The following is a 17,724-nucleotide window of genomic DNA, read 5'->3' on the forward strand; positions in this document are numbered from 1 at the left end:
AGTCCCAAGTCAAGTCACTTCATTTATCCCCATATGTGCCCATATAGAAACAGAGCTCTGATCCTGTTCTTGAGCACATGATCGCATTCTAAGTCCACAGCTTTCTCCTATGGCAGCTGCGGGGAATGGGGAGGAAGGCAGTCAGGCTTCTATTACACTGCCCCCCCCCCCTTCCCTTCAGCTGTCAGAGGAGAAAACTTAGACTGCAAGAAAGGCTGGGAGGAAGAGAGTGTTATGTTACAGAGGACTCACTGGCTTCCTCCCCACCCTTCTTGCAGCCTAAGTTTTCTCCTCCGACAGCTGAAAGGGGGGGGGTGGCTGTTAAGCCTCACTGCCTTCCTCCCTTCCCCCTTAGCTGTCAGGAGAGAAAGCAAGTCGCGAGTTGAGTTGCATGTCACTGGGGAAAACACAGAGTGGAGTTGGAAATCATTTATTAAGTGACTTAAGCCGGACTCAAACCAAGTCCTGCGACTCGAGTTCTAACGTCTGGTGTAAGGATAGCCTCCACACTTTCTAAACCTCAGGTTCAAGAGGTAAAAGAACTGCAAGAACCCATAGAATAAAATTATTACAGAGCCTAAGGCAAAGGTGTTTGTCAAACCCTAACGTATACTGGAAGCTTGACATAAAGCAGTCTGACCCAAGCCCAATGGAATGATGCGATTCTGAAATGACTTCTGGGAGATGAATGAGATTTCCAAAGTTGATGGGTATGCAATAACCACAAGCTGATGAGCTGAATGAAAGATTAGGCCCCACTAACTACATCACAATCCTGAATCTGGCCAAGGAGGCCTGGGAAAAGATTGCATTCTCCATTCTAGATGGTCACTTACATTATAATAGAATGCCGTTTGGGTTACAGACTGCTCCTGCCACCTTTCAAGAGTTTTGAGTAAGCTACTTACTCAATTACTCTATTTAGATGATATTGTCATAGTGAAAAAAAACAAATGTTTTTTTATAGGCCAAAATAACATATTATATTTATTAAATTCCAAAGAATGCATAAATAAACAGAGTCATCCAGGGTAAACTACATGAGAAATTTCTTCAGGTGGCAAAAATCCAACGATCTGCCAACCAAACTGAGGTAGACATAGGTAACCTACTGTATCATATACATACATATAGGTAGCATTAGACCAACTGCCAAGGATTAGAGCAGAGCATTTATCGTGCAGCCGGAAGATTGGATGGGTTTCACACGACCAAGGGCTTCTTCAGGGGTGGCTGTGTGCTTAACGAAGTAGTCTAAAGTATGGTGCGTGATCTGAATATATCATAAAATATAGATTCAAATTACCAATACATAACAATGTAGTTATAACTACAAGCATACATGTGACATACTTGTGATGGATTGCCTGGCAATAAAATGGGTCTAGATGGTATGCTACTACTACTTGTTACTTGTGGAAATTCTGTTTAATCTCTGACCATGCCCCTACCATTGATGAGGAAACACAGGGCCACAAATGCACAGCTGACTCAATGGTTTCTCTCTAAGAATTTAAATTTGTGGTGCAACACTGACCTTGGAATGTGCACCAGAATGCTGATACCCTTTCCAGGATACATTGTCTCGGTGCCTCCACCACCTTGGGGGTGAGGGGGGGAAATGTATAGAACCACAAGAATGGGTCTGTATTCTGTGAAAGAGTCCAGGATCAATAGAGAGAAACTCTCCAAGGGTTACTGTTTAGTTTGCCTTCCTATGCCACCCAGATTGCCCCTGAATTTGATTCCAGCCAGAAAGGAGGTTTGGCTATAAGTAGCACAGGCCTGCCATCAGAAGAAGCTGGGTCTGTAAGGTGGAATGGCAGCAGGTAGGCTGCATACAAAGCTGAAGCTCTGCTGAGGAGACGTGTTTTTTGGATTGGATTGCACAACCGTGACCTTGCTTCAATACGATTGTTACCTAGCCATCAGGATGTGTGGTCTATGGAGCTTTCTTTTTCCAAATGGGTGCGTTCATCTGAAGGTCTTTGTCAGAACCCTGACCCCACTGACCAGCATCTAAGCCCAGCTCCCAAATTGACAATTAACAACTTTAGTGGGTTGGGAATAAAAGCTGAGAGGAAAGGTCTGTAAAAGTGCAAAGTGGTCAGTAAAGCAAATTTTAAAAAGGAATGAGGTGGTACCAGGGCAAAACTGACAGATGGAGATGAAACAGTGGCAGTACAGACCTGAACAGCAGGGAAGATATGTTGATGGGTAGGGAAGAACTGGAGGGTATGTGGTATCAGGACAGCAGGCCCATGGATGGGCAATTTTAATGTGGGGTGGCTCCTGCCCCAGCCAGTGTCCCTGCAATAAATTGTCCTTCTGTCTCTGTTTTGGCTTAGCCCTGGATACAGTACTCAGGTGTGAAGTGGAAGAGCAGAAAGATAAAAATGGAGAGGACAACAAAAAGAGAACTGTGCCAAGCAATCTTACACCCCATATAGACGTCTGATGGATATAAAGAGAATTGTCACTGGAAACAATCTTTCATGATCATATCCAGTGACAGACTTGAATGAAATGTGATAATTGCCCATATACATGAGTACTCCTGCTGTTTGTGCACAAATGTAAATATATTTTTATTGTGGAAATTTTGTCTCCTTATGCACAGATTTTGGAAACTGATTTAACATTTGTCACCAGTGTTCTAGGCTGGTATCCCTAGCACCCATTCCTTCTAATTGTCTGCTACTGCAAAGTAGTACAAAATATTGTTATAATTTACAAAAATTAATGAACTGAAACTAAATGTGGAAACACTTCACTTCACCTTCATTTAAAGCTAAACTTAAGAATTTTTTTTTCATTGATATTCACATATAGATACATAAGGCCGGTAGAGGCCCTTTTTCTCTCTCTTTCAAAGGAAAGGGGAAGGGAAGAAAAATGAGGGAAAAAGAAAGGAATTTTTTTTTGCACTTAGTATTCGTTGTATCACTTTACACGACGACTAGAAATTGGTAAATGTTGGAGTATTATGACATTAATATTTACGGTATTTGAAAAGTATTATCTATGGATTTTTTTCAAATGTAATTTTTTTCTCTCCCAAAATACCTTGTATTATAAGTGTATACTGCTATATTTTAAAAAAAAAATATAAAAGAGCCAATCATTTTACACACATTGTCAAGAAGCAAGCTGAAAAAAAGGACAAAGTAACATGACAGAGAGGTGACCTCATCATTGTGTTGGTTGTTATTTCATTGCCAGTAATGGGCTGGGGCAGCGGTCCTGCGGACCACCAAAATTGCCGGTTCCTGACCGTGCATGTGCGGGGAGGCGGTTGTCAATCAAAGGGGGGAATCTCCCCGATAGTGACGTCATAATGTCATCATAACCCCACCCACTCTGCCATCGCAGATTTCACAAGACAACCCGCCCACTTTCCTGAGCCAGGGATTGTGTCCCCCCGCGGAGTCCTTCTCCTGACCCGACCAGAGCCGCGGACCCCCAAAATCTTCGCGTGAACCACTGGTGGCAACCGCTTGGTTCAGGGAACATGGGCCTGGCAGTCAGACCTGGGACATCTAGCTGTAGATTAAAATACTAAAGACAGCTAAGATCACTAGAGCTATGCTGAAAATTTTTGTGGCCAGTAACAATGTCTTCCAGCTGGTGATCACTGTCAGTGGACAAGGCATAATAAAGCATTATTTTATCCATGTATAATTTAAGGTTAAAAAAAATTTGGTGGGGTAGCCTGCAAGACAGTCCTGGAGCCAGCAAGGAAGATTTGGGAGGGATCCTTGAGACTTGGTTGTACTGCAATATTAGCTATATATAGTAACACATTAACAAAGTGTTGCATGGACAATATGTGGGACAGTGGTTTTTCAGGTTTTACTACTGAGGCAAAATCAGCAGGATTTACTGGAAATCCACAAAAGTAGGGTGGGGCAGATTACTAAATCGGGGTCCCACATTTTCCTGAGGCCCTATATAACACACCTGGTGCTATACAGCAGTGGCTGTGTGGGCCGGTTTCTCTGGGTTTTTTTTTTTTGCCTGTGTAGAGAGAAATGTGGGTTTTAAAGCCACCCTGAACAATTGGCGTACGCTAGCTAGGCTTTCATTTTGATTTAAAAGACTGGTATTTTGCTGACAAAAAAAATAAAATCCTGCAGTAGGCACACCAGCAGGCCAATGCCACCCAGAGGAACAGACAACCAGACTGTTGGTAGCTCAGATGGTCAGTATTATCAGATTTCACTGTTATAAATGGTATGCTTCCGAGATGTCCTCTTTCCCTACTTATTTTCACCCTGAGTTGAAGCCCATGTTGTGCACAATTAGAGCGAATCCTAGCATTCTAGGTGTTTCTATGGGAGGCAGAGAATATAAGATTGAAGCCTTTGCAGATGATCTTTTTTTTAACCTATCCCCACTGTTATTTTCCCTCATTTTCTGTCTAAGCTTTAGTGGTCTGAAAAGCTTTTTACTTTCATTATGTGGTTTGTCCTTGAATAATCCTTCTTGCATACTCTCCTCCTGGCCTGTACCATGGTGTTTGGAGGACATTCCTAGACTAACAGTTCCCACAACATTGCGTGGCCCTCAAATTTTTTAAGACACTGTCCTGCAATCTGGTGGGATGTCTCAAACTATTGCCTTTGTACCCAATTTTTGGCAACCTTAAGCAACACGTGCAATTTTTGTCGTTGGAAAGGATCTTTCACGAACCTTTCCAACGACAAAGGACTACACGATGCATGAACGGTGTTCTGCTCTATGAAGAGGGGAGGGGAAGAACGACGGAGCGGCACCCTGCTGCATGCTCTCCCCCTTCCCTTGCATTGGGATCGCTCGTCGTTCATCGTTCGTGGATCCGCCAGGACGGATGCCACACACATGCCAGATTCTCGCCCGATATCTGGCCGATGCCGATTATCGGGCGAGAAAAATCTGACGTGTGTACGCAGCTTTAAACATGGTCGGGGGTAATTGAGTCCTATTTTATCTTAGTGTCTCTGCAAGGGGGTTTCCTTTCTCTCTCTCATGGATGAGCAGATACAGAATATTTTCCTCCTTCACCATAAATCTTCGATTAGTATTGCCCACCCTGAGTTCAATTACAAACTCTTTACGTGTTGGTACAGGGTACTCCAGAATTTTCAAGACATTTACCCTGCAGACTCAGTGCTGATGTTTTTGGTGAAGATGTGGAGTCACATTTTATGGGAATGCCCTGAGATCAGACCCTTCTGAGAATCTGTCTATATGTCTGTCTGTCAGATACTGGGGTTCCATTCACTCCGGAGTTCTTCCTTCTGTATCAAAATACCATGGGGACCTACTCCTAATGGAAATCTCTCTTTGCCCATTTGTTGAAAGTGGCTAAGGTCTGTATCTCGGCCTTGTGGTGTCAGCCGAAGGCCCCTACATTGACTTAATGTTCAGCTGTATCTTTTGGAGGATCCTATACCTTCTCTGCGAGGAATCACATTGGCTTTTTGTAATATGTGGTTCTATTTATCAATAATTGTTTTCTCTACAGAATATTCAGACCTTATGACTTGTAATGATTTCTGATTTGCAGAGTTCAGCTCCTTGCCCTTAACCTCCCCAACTCCAAACCCCTTTTTTCTCTTTCTCCCTTGTCCTCATTTCTTTATCTTATTTATCTTTTGATTCTCTCTATTTCTTCCATATACATGTCTACAGCTGAAAAAACTGGAAAGGGTTGGAAATAACTGTTCAATAATTTTTTCATTTTCTGTCGATGTGTTTTTTTCTACATTATTACATTGTTTTTGTACTTGCATGCTTTATAGACTCAATTACAGACTCCCTTTAAAAAAGTGGTAGGACCTTTGGTTGTTTTGAGCTCTTCGGCATATGAGTGGTCCTGGATATCTGACATGATGTGAAGCCATTTTTTCATCCAGCAGAGACATACCTACTTCTCTTTCCTCTCTTTTCCTTGATATTTTTTTCTAATGATCCCTACTTACATTCAACAAGTTCAACTGTTGCCATCCTATCCATTTTAGCTTTCTCATTTTTTTTTACAAAATAATCTTAACGCATCAATAATGGAAAAATCAGTTTTAATTGTTCTTTATTAATCCATACTTATTTTGGAATACGTTTTTAAGTTAAAAATCTGTTCTATACTAAGTCAGAACAAAATCCTAGTAAATTACTGCACTGAGCAAATTGTTTATAGCAGAAATCTAATAAATTCAAACCAACTATTTGTTCAAGTGATTTCCTGGTGTAGAAGAAGTATGAAGCTATATGCCAAGTATGTACCTATGTACAGAACTTCAAATGTTGGGAGTCTTTCTAGCTCTTTTAAATAACTACAGTTACTGTCTGACCGCTAAACTTTTCTTTTTACTTCAAAAAAGAAATAGTTAGATTTTGATATTGCCACAATGGCAAAATGTAAAAACTCTGTTACCTACAACTTACGTACAAATTTAAAGGGGAGCTAAAGATTTTACAATGTTTTAGATAAATAATGCAAGGGCATCAGCTCTAATAAATTTGTGCAAATGTTCTACAAATGTTGGTTAATTCTCTAGTTTGATCATTACATATAATTACCCATATGATATACAGTAGTCTTTCTAACATTAAACACATAAATAGTTGCAGGTAACCACAGGGGACATAAATTAATATGCCTGTGTTTTAGTACATACTTTTATAGGATGGCAGCTTGTCCACTGCCATGGCAGTCACTGTATTAGTGTGCAAAATACAGACAGCCAATCAAGCATCAATAATTCATCATTAAAAGAAATAAAAACATATCAAAGTATAAGTGTACAAAATACAGACAGCAGAATCAAACATCATTAATTCTTAATTGAAAGAAATAAAAGCATATTAGTCAGAGTATTAGTGTGCAAAATAGTGGATCAATGTAGGGCATCCTTATTTTTTTTCTACTTTTCTATTCTGTCAGATGAGTAGAGCTATTTAGGTGCTTGCCTGTCTCTTACAATAAATCAGACTTTTCTGGCCGTTCTTTTCTTTTCTTAATTCACTTGTGTTGAGTTGTGCATGTGTGAGTCAGTGCAGGATGTCAGGATATTCCAGGTATCCCGACATCCCAACCTGGCCAATCAACAATATTGCTGAAGATCTGGAAAAGTAGGGAAAGGAAGAAGGTGATGCCCGCTTTGGAGCCAGGACAGCTGTGTGAAAATTAAAAAATTTGATCAAGCAGGTAAGTTTATATTACTTAAGGAGCATCACCTGACCCTACTGCCTTAATGGACCCGTCTGATGATAATTTTTAACATTTAGCTCTGCTTTAAGAAAACAAGCGCATGCAGCTCAGCTCTTTAAACAGTAGCCACATTTACTAAATCTTTCCCACAGTTATGTGGTCAAACCAGCAAGACAAGTTGATGCTGCTAGTGTTGAAATCTCTCTAATCTCTGCAGTCAACCTGCTGGACCTGTGACCCTGTTATGGAAACTAGTTGGAGTAGAACAATAAATGCAGGCAGTGACTCCTTTTGAAACCTTCTTGTGAAAACCCATAAACTGTGAATAACTGTGAAACTGAAAACAGATGTCTGTGTAATAGAATACTAAATGTAGTCAAGTTAAAATCTCCGCTGAGTTTTACATGAGAATCATAAACTTTACCCATTCCTTTTTTTACAAATGCAAAAAAAGTCTAAAAAAGTTGATATAAAATAGCCATTTAGTTTTTCAAGTAGAATAATATCTGAGGGGTCAAATTTCCACTCCTTACACTGTGCACGCTCTAATTTTCCTACGGATTACTGGGATATTTCTTCATTGGATCATCCTCCCATACAGGCAAAGCAGATAACTTTTGACTGGTTGTCTCTTCAATGGGCCACCCCCAGGACTTGAAGAATGGAATCAAGTTCCTATTAACAGCTTGAGAGAATTTCTCTGCCCAGAGATTCATTTTATCTTTATTGCTTTTACCGGCATTTGATAGTGTCTGGTATTCTGCAAACAGATGTTTAAAGGGATCCCATCCAAAGCCTTCCTGTAACTAAAAGTAATAAAAAAAAGTTAGCTTGTTAAGAAAAGCAATTTATCATAAATGGTGTACATATTATAGCCACGCATCATGTTTTTCTAGAAAGCAGTCACTTACATATCATTTAATTTTCTCTTGAATGATGATTTGAACACAAAACAACTAGTGTGTGATGTATTAAATCTATATGGACCCAACTTACAGACTTATTTACCCATTAACACAGATAAACATCAGATAAAATGTTAGTAATTATTTAGATGGGATGAAATAGTGGACCGCATTCGTGTTGCCTGAACATGTTGAAGCTCTCTGGGTTATCTATAATACCAATGAGTAGTTTTCACTAGGGGTCAAAGTGCAGAAAGATGAATAAAGTGAACTCAATACAGAGACAGTTACAATCTGTTTAGTTAAAGCTCAGACAAGCAGGGTTTTCTGTTTTATTAAAGGTTATGAGAATCATTGTTCTAATTTTAGAAACAAAACTTAAGGCAATGCCTGAACAAACCTCATAAAAATATGGACTTTTCTATGATAGCACTACACTTGAAGTCCTGTGAGTGCCTCAATAGTTTGCTAGTTATGTCACCTTGACCAAGGGGGCCCTGGCTTGGAAGAAACTCAATAGGGAGGTTGTTGTGATGAATTAAACATAGAATTCTGAAATATAAAACTCCATTATAGTCATTATGTCTCCTTTTTCAATTATAGCTGGATTACAGGATTGTAAATAAAGTTCACCTTTCCTTTAAATGCTCAGGCCATGTGTAATTATACCCCCACTTATGAGTATTTATAAAGCCAGGTAAAACACACACAATTGTCTACATACATTCACCCATCATTTCCAGGAAGTATTAATTATTAGGTCCAGTTTCCACTGGAAGTTGCTGCAGATTTGTGAAAGTGTAATTGTTAAGATGTGTAGAAATTGTAAAGTGTGAATTACTGCTAAAAGGTCACATTTGAATTGTAATAAATACGGCAAATGTTACTTAACATGAAAGCAATAAGAATTAATCCCAAATCTTCTTTAAAGGATTAGGTATGTTTTTTTTTTAAATCAAGTTGAAAACTCTCAGCAAATGCATAGTGAATAATAAGTGAATCTGACTTTTGGCCTTCTATAAACTAACCCGTACATCTTACAAGCTGAAAACTGGGCTTTTTTCATTGGAAGATATTGGGTTTATCAGGTGTACAATACCTGAAGGTAGGTCTCCAGAGCGGTCCACACATTCCAGTCTTCTAGTTTGGCTCCATTCTTTAAATATTGCTGGATTCGAGTTTCTCTGTCTTTTGGCTTCAATGCAGGATGCGCTTGATTCCTTGGAATATTCAAGACAGTTTCATGTACGTATACGGACCAGAGGTTACATGTTGCTTCTGTGGTGTGAGGTGGAAATTCCCAATTGCCTCTCTGCTCATTGTGGCCAAGTTCATGTATAGGCCCCCAGAAACCATTTTTCTTTATATGCTCAACATTGGTGAATTCTGTAGCTGACTGCAGATGGCACATTATTGGGTATCCAGAATGCATCCAACCTTAGAAACAAGATTTTACAGATTGACATTACAAGGTGTGTTTTTAGGCAATATACAAAAAACACACCTAGAATAAATATGTCATCAGTTCAGACCTATAGCATTTAAAAAGCCTATGCAACATCCAGAGCCCATTATTGTCTTCTCATGTACTGTAACCACCATACCAGGAAGGAGAAATCATTTCCAAGAGTCATTTAGAGGAACCAATAACATAAGCAACAAAAACAAGAATAAAGTAACAGTTTAGTATAGGGAGGTATGTTAGGGTTAGGTTTGTAAAAATGTTTTTTAAGTATATTGTACATTCAGTTGTAATGCATACATGAAAAATTGTGTCTGTTCTAGTCTGGTATACCTTACCACATGAGATCTGCACATCTGTCACAATCCTTTCTGGACGGGGAAATTTCTTAGGAATCGCTGCAAGATCAGCAATGGCTGCCATGACCGTGTCCCACAGAGACATCAGAGCTTCTGGATCTTCTAGTGAGCGGATGGCTTCAGAAGGCACAGTAAGGATGATGTTTTCTGTGATAAGTTCAGCCCAAGGAGCTGGATAGTTACGAATTGTTTGCTGCCATGAGGAGAGACTAGTCTGACCTTATTTGGAATTCAAAAGAACATATTTTATTAATATTAATTGACAAACTATCAGATTAACAATTCACTCCATTCACAAGTAGTGTTAGGAAAGAGTCCACTAACAGATGAGCCCTTCCTTTTTTATCTCCTTTATAATCTTTTAAAACACAACATAGCCTTTCTAATTAATTAAAGCAGGACTTCAATGAAAAAAATATATATATAACTTACCTTACCAATGACAAGCCCACGATCCGTCTACAAACTGAGCCTAGCGAGTCCAATATGTGAGATTGAGCACTTTTTTTTCATTATAGTAAAGCCCCTGATGACACAAATTCAGCCATGTGCTGACTGAGCAGCCTCCTGAGATATGTAAGGTAAGTATCCCAGGAGGCTGCTGGTTTGCCCCTCAGTCTTTAATGCAGTGGCAGCAAAGAGGGAAGGGGGGTATTACCAAAACATTTTAAAAAACACTTTTTTCCAATTAAAAAGGAGAAACACCCTTTTATATAGTGTTAAAAATGTGATGATCCACTTTAACGAGTTATGACTTTAAATAAGCTATATATCTGATATTCTCCACTCTTGAGCTTTATATTTTCAAAATCACTGCAACAAATTCAAAACTATTTCATTGTATTAAACACAAATCTATATCCCTGTCTTAAAGTATACATTTAACAGCCCAAATACACTTATTACACACAAAAGGCAGACCTTTATGTATATTCCTATCTCCCATACTTACCCTTAATGAATGTTGGTGCAGGTTCTGCTCCGTACACTTTAACTGGAATCAGACCCAACTGGCTTTTTGCTTTAACAATGATATACAGAAGACCTCCCCATATACATGATATTTTCATTTGTTCTCCACAAACATCTTTCTTTTTTATAACCACTGGAGCACGACAAAACTCCTTTGCATTACTCAAATTATCTGAGTGGCAACCAACTTGGACCTGAAAAATTGTAAAAGAAACAAGTAAATTAAATGTGTATATGAGAGTAATTTAAAGTATAATAATATACCAAAGCCTATTAAAACCAAAAATTGAACTTAACTTACAATAGCAATATGGTTAATAAGGTAATACAAACAGTTTATGAAAGTGGTGGGAAGAATACCTGCATTTTGGGCCACTTAGGCTTGCACACTGCACTACAGCTATTCCCTGTCATTTCTGGATTCAAATGGTGGGTAGGTCAATCTGGTGTGATCAGTGACACCAAACATAGGAAAAACTATACCTTTGTAGATGTAGATGACAAAGACTACATTTCCCAGCATCTCTGCATTACAGTGGACACCCCGTGTCTACATAGAAGGCAGGACTTAGTAGTAGGAATGGTTCACAAGAAGAAGGGGGTGATCAATACCCTGACCACAACCTGTTAACTGAAAGGCATTAGAGGTCAGGTCTGTGTGTATGGGTGCACAGCTTCAGCCAAAAACAGCTACATCATGGGTTTTGGAATTTGTAGAGTTCAGTTCCAACGGTAATAATAATTTATACCAATAAATATGCTTTGGCTTTGTCAATTTTGGTTTTAGTTGAGCTTTAAATTTATTTTGCTCAGTGATTCTCAGTGAGTACTGAGCCAAGCTATGTAGCCTTGCAAGATGTCTCCAAATACTGGCTGATATACTAAAAGAGTTAAGTATCCTAACCCCATAAATCCTTTGGTAAAGCACCCCAATTGTTGAATAATAACTAGGTTTTGTAAAAAGAACCAATAGGACAGCAAAATCACATTAACCTATTTTTGGCAACTTATAGCAACTAATAGCATTTAGAAAATACCTGGAGACCTTTCCCAGCAGTGGAAGCTGGAAACATTAGTATTGCAGTTTTTCCAGGGGACAAAAAGAGTCCAGTACTTCTCCATGCATCGTCACCTAAAAATAATACGGTAATTGTTAATGTACCAAAAAATGGTATTTGTATTAAAAATCTAACATGATCACTTCCCATGCTCTACCTGGATTTGTAGCATCAATCTGAACTGTGACAGGGTGCTGGTTTAATAAATCAGTGTGATCTTCTCCATGGTCATGACAATCAAGGCAGCTGATATCTTGAGCCAAACACATGATAAAAGCCTCTTTAGAGCAGCTTTGCACAGGGCACTGTTTACTGACATTGGGTAGATGACACCCTTGTACTAGATGTACCAGTTCTTCCTGCAGTGATGAGGTGAGAGGGCTGGCTGGAAGCTTCATGTAAGTAGAGACATCTTGTCTGAGTCTACCCAACCAAGTGCTGAGAGGTGGTTTCAGCTCTACTCCACACTTCAAGTCCCCCAGCAGCTGGCAGACTGCCCTGGGGAAGTGGTATGTACTATCAATTGCTTTGGGGTCCAGAGCCTTATAAACCCCTTGCTTAACTGTCCCTCCTAAAATACTAATTCCGAACTTGTTGAGGATTTTATTTCCTGGGTACTGAGAAAGCACATTTGGGTTGGAGTAAGACCAGTACCAGGCATGACCAGCAATAAGCAGGCCTCCTCCTTCTGCCACAAATTGTTGGATCTTTTCAGCTTCTGCGTCACTGTAAGAGTTGCAGCAATACACACTGAGATTAGGAATCAAGTCAGAAGCCACACAAGGTAGACCTTCTTTCTGTAACACACTGAGCAAATTTCCCAGTTGTTTAACACCAATCTTTCCATTTTTGCCATTATCCAGCCAAGAAATAGCATTAAGAATGAAGGTCTTTAGCTCAGGCTTGAAGAGGTAGCCTTCATGTGTTCCTACAACAACACGACCTCTGCCATAGTAAGCTGCACCAAAAAAGCACTGATTATTGTTGCTGAGCCCAATTGGAAATGTTAGAGGCCCATGGAGAAGAAGTTCTGAGGGCACACTTTGTCCACTTATGTCCAAGTTACTAATGCCTTGCATGAGATGCTTCAGATCTGCTGAAAAGTTCACACTGTACAAAATAAAATCAAACACAGCCATTAGTTTTGCATTCAATATGAAACTAACAGTGATCATAAGCTTTTAACAAAAGGAAAGCACGCATGATTGAAGCTGGGCAAGTATTGATATACTGCACAACTGACAAATACACAAAGTAGTCTTGATATCTTTATATATGAAAAACCTAAGAGGTTTATGTTTTAATGTTTAGTATTATTCTGCACAACTTTTGCCAATTATTTACACATTTTTTACCAAAGAATGCCCCCTTAATAGACCCTTAAGAATTGTTAGAATTGTTAACAGTACAATAATAAAAATGAATTGTAAGCATATTAATAATTTAATCATATTAACTAATTCTGATTGTTTACAAAGCCAGAATGAAGCCAATAGGCAGCCATGGCAAACATGAAGCAACGGGCACATCGTTCTACAGAGGGTGAGCTTACTAAAGAAGATCAGTAGTGTGTGCCCCAGAATTATATATAAACACTATGTAATATATCTGTAATATTATATGTATAAAACTACAGACAACAGTTTCTTTCTTACTACAGTTCTATCACTATAAACAGGTCTTAGGTGTACTCACTCTTTATACATTGGGCTCCATGGTATGTTCTCACTCACACAGAAGTTCCCCTTCTCTCCGTACTGGTCAGTAAAATATATTCCAGCAACCGATGTTATTTTGTTCCCAGGAAAATTACACAGAACGTTTTCCTGTTTATGACAATGAGACCAGTGCCAGGCTTGAGCTCCTACAAGCACCCCTCCACCTTCCCTCAGGAATTGGACAATATCCTGTGCCTGGCTGTCATCATATCCAATAGTACAGAACACCCCCAGGTCTTTCTTCAGACCAGACACCTTTTCTACCCTGTGTCCAGAGCAAGAAAGAGTCTGCGCCAGGTGATCTAGTCTGCTGTTCACACCAATTAGTGCTTCTGAAGATGGTTTGAGCCAGGAAATAGCATTCTTCAGGAACTCCATAAATTGTGGTTGGTTTAAATAGGACTCGTGGCTCATGACTACTATTTTACCCTTCCCATACTTAGAGGCGGCCAGGAGGACATGCTGTGCTGTAGTCACCAGCAGCGGGAAGGCCGTGTCCCCAGTCAGAAGAAGTTGGCATGGTATGCTGTCTCCTGAGAATTCCAGGCTACATAGACCTTTAACAAGTGATCTGTAGTCTTCGTTGGCTGTCATATTTCCTAGAAACAAAGATATGGGAGAAATGAAATAGTTGTAAGTTTCATTTGTCAAAAAACAATTAAAGGCCCAAAATGTCAAAAAGCAATCAACGACCCAAAAATATATAATGTTTATTATTATGTAAATTTATTTAAACACTGGTTTGTATCAGTCTATTTTATACTCATGATAATATGATTTGCTGATATTGATGTTCTCTGGTATTTAATAAATAGATGAGTAAATTGCATGTGGAGGATTTGTCATTTGTCTTCCTGAAGGTTCATAAAGTGCAAGCCACTTGGTGGAATTAAGATAAAGGCCAAATCACAGGTTCATAAAGGTTAGGAGTTAAAAGCCATGGTAAAATTAGGATTTAGGAATTGAAGGTTAAGAGTTGTGGTTGTAGGGTAATTTTAGCATGGTGGTGAATGTGGACTATTCTACACAGGTCAATCCATGTCAACTCACTCCTACAGCAAACGTTTATAAGTGAGTGCATGAACTGTTTGTACAGAGCCGTATACTGGATGTTGACTTATTCAGCTTTAAAAAGTTATAATGATGCCCTTCCTCCAGCACCTAAACTTAGTTGGCCTAGAACTGTTACATTACTTGATGTTGCCATATCCAGGTTCCACCCTTACAAATAATTCTAATGTAACAATGTAGAATAATTCAATGGGTATAAAGGTATATATATATATATATATATATATATATATATATATATATGGGACAAATTGAACCTTGCTGAACTTTCACCTACCACTAAAAAGCAGTGCAGAGCAATAATGATGTGCAGAGTTCATGATTTAAGAAAGAGCCTAAAGGTACAAGTTTTAAAAGTAAAAGTACACGTTTATCTACAGCCAAAACTTTCCTTTTAGTTTTGGGTAGCATAAAAAATTGTTTAGAATCCAGTCAAGTTTTTAATTTTATTAATTCATGTTTTTTCCTAATTTTTGCCATGCCCCTTTTCATGGCCCTATCATGTCCCTATTTTTCCCTACCTGTTTCTGCAATGCGAAGGACAAATAACCTACTAGATAGATGTCATCAGAGCAGATAAGCCAAAATAACTATTTCCTAGTGTACATATTTGGATTGTACTGTAAATATTAGTTCACTATTAACCAAATGTCATTGCTGTATGTGTCCCTATACAGGTGACGTCCCTGTGACCACCACACCCCTATTTCTTGTGTAGCAGTCACAGGGAGTGAAAGTGAAAGAAATGTACCCCAGAAGTACCCTCACAACCGATATTTTAACTACTCTCCATCCCAAAGAAAACAAAAAAGACCGGAGTTTAGCGTTAATTAATTTCAGAAATTAAAACAAAACTTACGAAATATTTTAGTAAAAACACATTTTCTAATAGACAATAAAGTACAAGACCTACAAGACACTTTTATGATTTACAAACATCCTAATCTGTTTTAAACATTTTTAAAGCATTCATGTATTTTTTTGGGGGGGATTTTCTGGGGTGATGTGTTCTCCCAGGATGTAAATGATAACATATATCTGCTGCAATACATCATGTATATATGTACAAGTGCCTTGACATACCAATATATAAATATAAATATGTATAAATAAATATATAAATATATATATATATATATATATATATATATATATATATATATATATCTAACTCAGCAACATTGATCTACTGATCAGACATGGAATTTAGAAATAAAGTAATAAAAAGCAGACATACATACCTGTGAAAGGAGCAGGAGAGATGACACCCACTGAGCTAACAAACTCTGTCCTGTCTGATACTTACAATGAGAACATGCCAGACACACAACTCATACTTTAGGTGGGGCCAATGCAGCAAACGTAGAACAAACAATCAGCACAGGGAATAAAGGATCAGGAGCAGGACAGAGGAGCTAAACAAGGAGAACGTGTGTGTGGACTCAGGCAGACACGTCACTGTAAATCAGGAAATGATTTAGCTCGCTTTCCCCTGCACAGTGCTTTACTGTAAATGAAATGACCACTGTAGTGTACTGCTTCTAAGCTGAATATCTTATACATGACCACTAGAGGTCGCCATTGTCAATGTGCTGCGTGATCTGCAACAAGTTACCATTAGTTTATTCTTGGGAGGGCTGCACTTTGCTGGATGGCCACAAGGGGCAGCTACACCCATTGTACAGACTTGCTGTTGGGTTAATATATCTGCAAACTCATAGGTTATTATAAGACTGTGAGCAATAACTGGATGTAATTAAATGGGCCTGTTATTATAATGAGTCACAGGCTGCAAAATATTTTCTCATGTTTTACAATTCCTCATAATGCTAGTAGTGAAATATAAGGCCTATAGCATGGCTATATTAAAAGGTTTATAGTTCTTTTTACTTAAATAGAAAAAAATAGAAAATATGAAGAAATGTACTTTGGTTTTTCATTCTCAATGACTGTGGCTACAATAAATTTATTATCAAAAGGTTTAAGAATTAGCTAAGTCATTGGCAATGATTGTCTGAAAGTCACTTTGATGTGCAGGGTTTTACAGGGTTTTTGATTAGTGAAGATGTCAAAAAACATAATATAATTTATGAATCAGTGCAATTCTAGATATAAAGCCAAATATTTGGCACTGTGGTATGAAAGCCCCTTACCCACAGCCTATGCAAAATTATCTGCACATATAGCTAACTAAAAAAAGCCTGAAATATATCCCAGTTTTAGATACTTATAGGTAGAGCTGGGTGATGTCACAGCACCTCTCTAGTGAATCCCAGGCACTCATAATCCCACCATAATATGCTTCTGCAATGAATGGGGGAATATTCCAATTGGATTCTCAATGCCCAGCTATGCCAGGAGGCTATATGCCAGGAGGCAGGAGTGAGGCAAAGTGACACCGCCAATGTCTCCCAGGAGCTTTTTTTTTATCTTTGTATCTTACGTCTTTATTTTTTTCAGTTTTTGTTGCTAATTTTGTTTAGATAGTTGATGCTGGCAGGAAAGCATATCTTCCATTCAAAGTTCAGATTTCCATAAAGTCAGCTAACGCAAACCCCTGGAATAAACTAAAGCTAGAGAGTTCAGAGGTGATAATACATAGAATGGGGGTTCTGTGTCCCCTATATAGTGGAAATGTGTATAATTTGGTTTGTACTGATGTCTTGTTTTACCCTGTATTGTTAGCATTGTCTGTTTCAATATCCAGATCCAACGTTATTGCTAAAATTGACTTGTCAAAAACCCAATAAAATGATTGAAATACAAAGTTTAGATTTTAAAGGAAATAAAGACAACCTCAGATCAAAGATGTAAAACCCAGATATGCTGTGCTCACAAAAGTAACAAAATTAATAAAACATGCTAAGAAAATAAGCAGTAAGCACAAAAAATACACACACTCAATAATACAAAATCATTAGTGATCACTATGTCTGCACTTCTGCCTTCAGATGGAGCTGTTAGACCAGAAATGAGCCTGGGTATAG

General features: G+C 38.5%; 1 protein-coding gene across 1 annotated transcript; it reads right to left on the reverse strand.

Annotated features, from left to right (window-relative positions):
* Positions 1-6,044: 6,044 nt before the first annotated feature.
* On the reverse strand, positions 6,045-16,187 carry TCAF2 (TRPM8 channel associated factor 2). Its single transcript, XM_072401991.1, has 8 exons — positions 15,979-16,187; positions 13,644-14,265; positions 12,106-13,058; positions 11,928-12,022; positions 10,871-11,084; positions 9,898-10,137; positions 9,197-9,534; positions 6,045-7,998 (listed from the first exon to the last, which is right to left on the reverse strand). The coding sequence occupies exons 2-8, from the start codon at positions 14,258-14,260 to the stop codon at positions 7,747-7,749; spliced, it is 2,709 nt and encodes a 902-aa protein (XP_072258092.1). The 5' UTR covers positions 14,261-14,265; positions 15,979-16,187; the 3' UTR covers positions 6,045-7,746.
* Between the last annotated feature and the right edge of the window lie 1,537 nt (positions 16,188-17,724).

This window comes from Pyxicephalus adspersus, chromosome 2, assembly GCF_032062135.1.
Source record: "Pyxicephalus adspersus chromosome 2, UCB_Pads_2.0, whole genome shotgun sequence".
NCBI classification, from domain to species: Eukaryota; Metazoa; Chordata; class Amphibia; order Anura; family Pyxicephalidae; genus Pyxicephalus; species Pyxicephalus adspersus.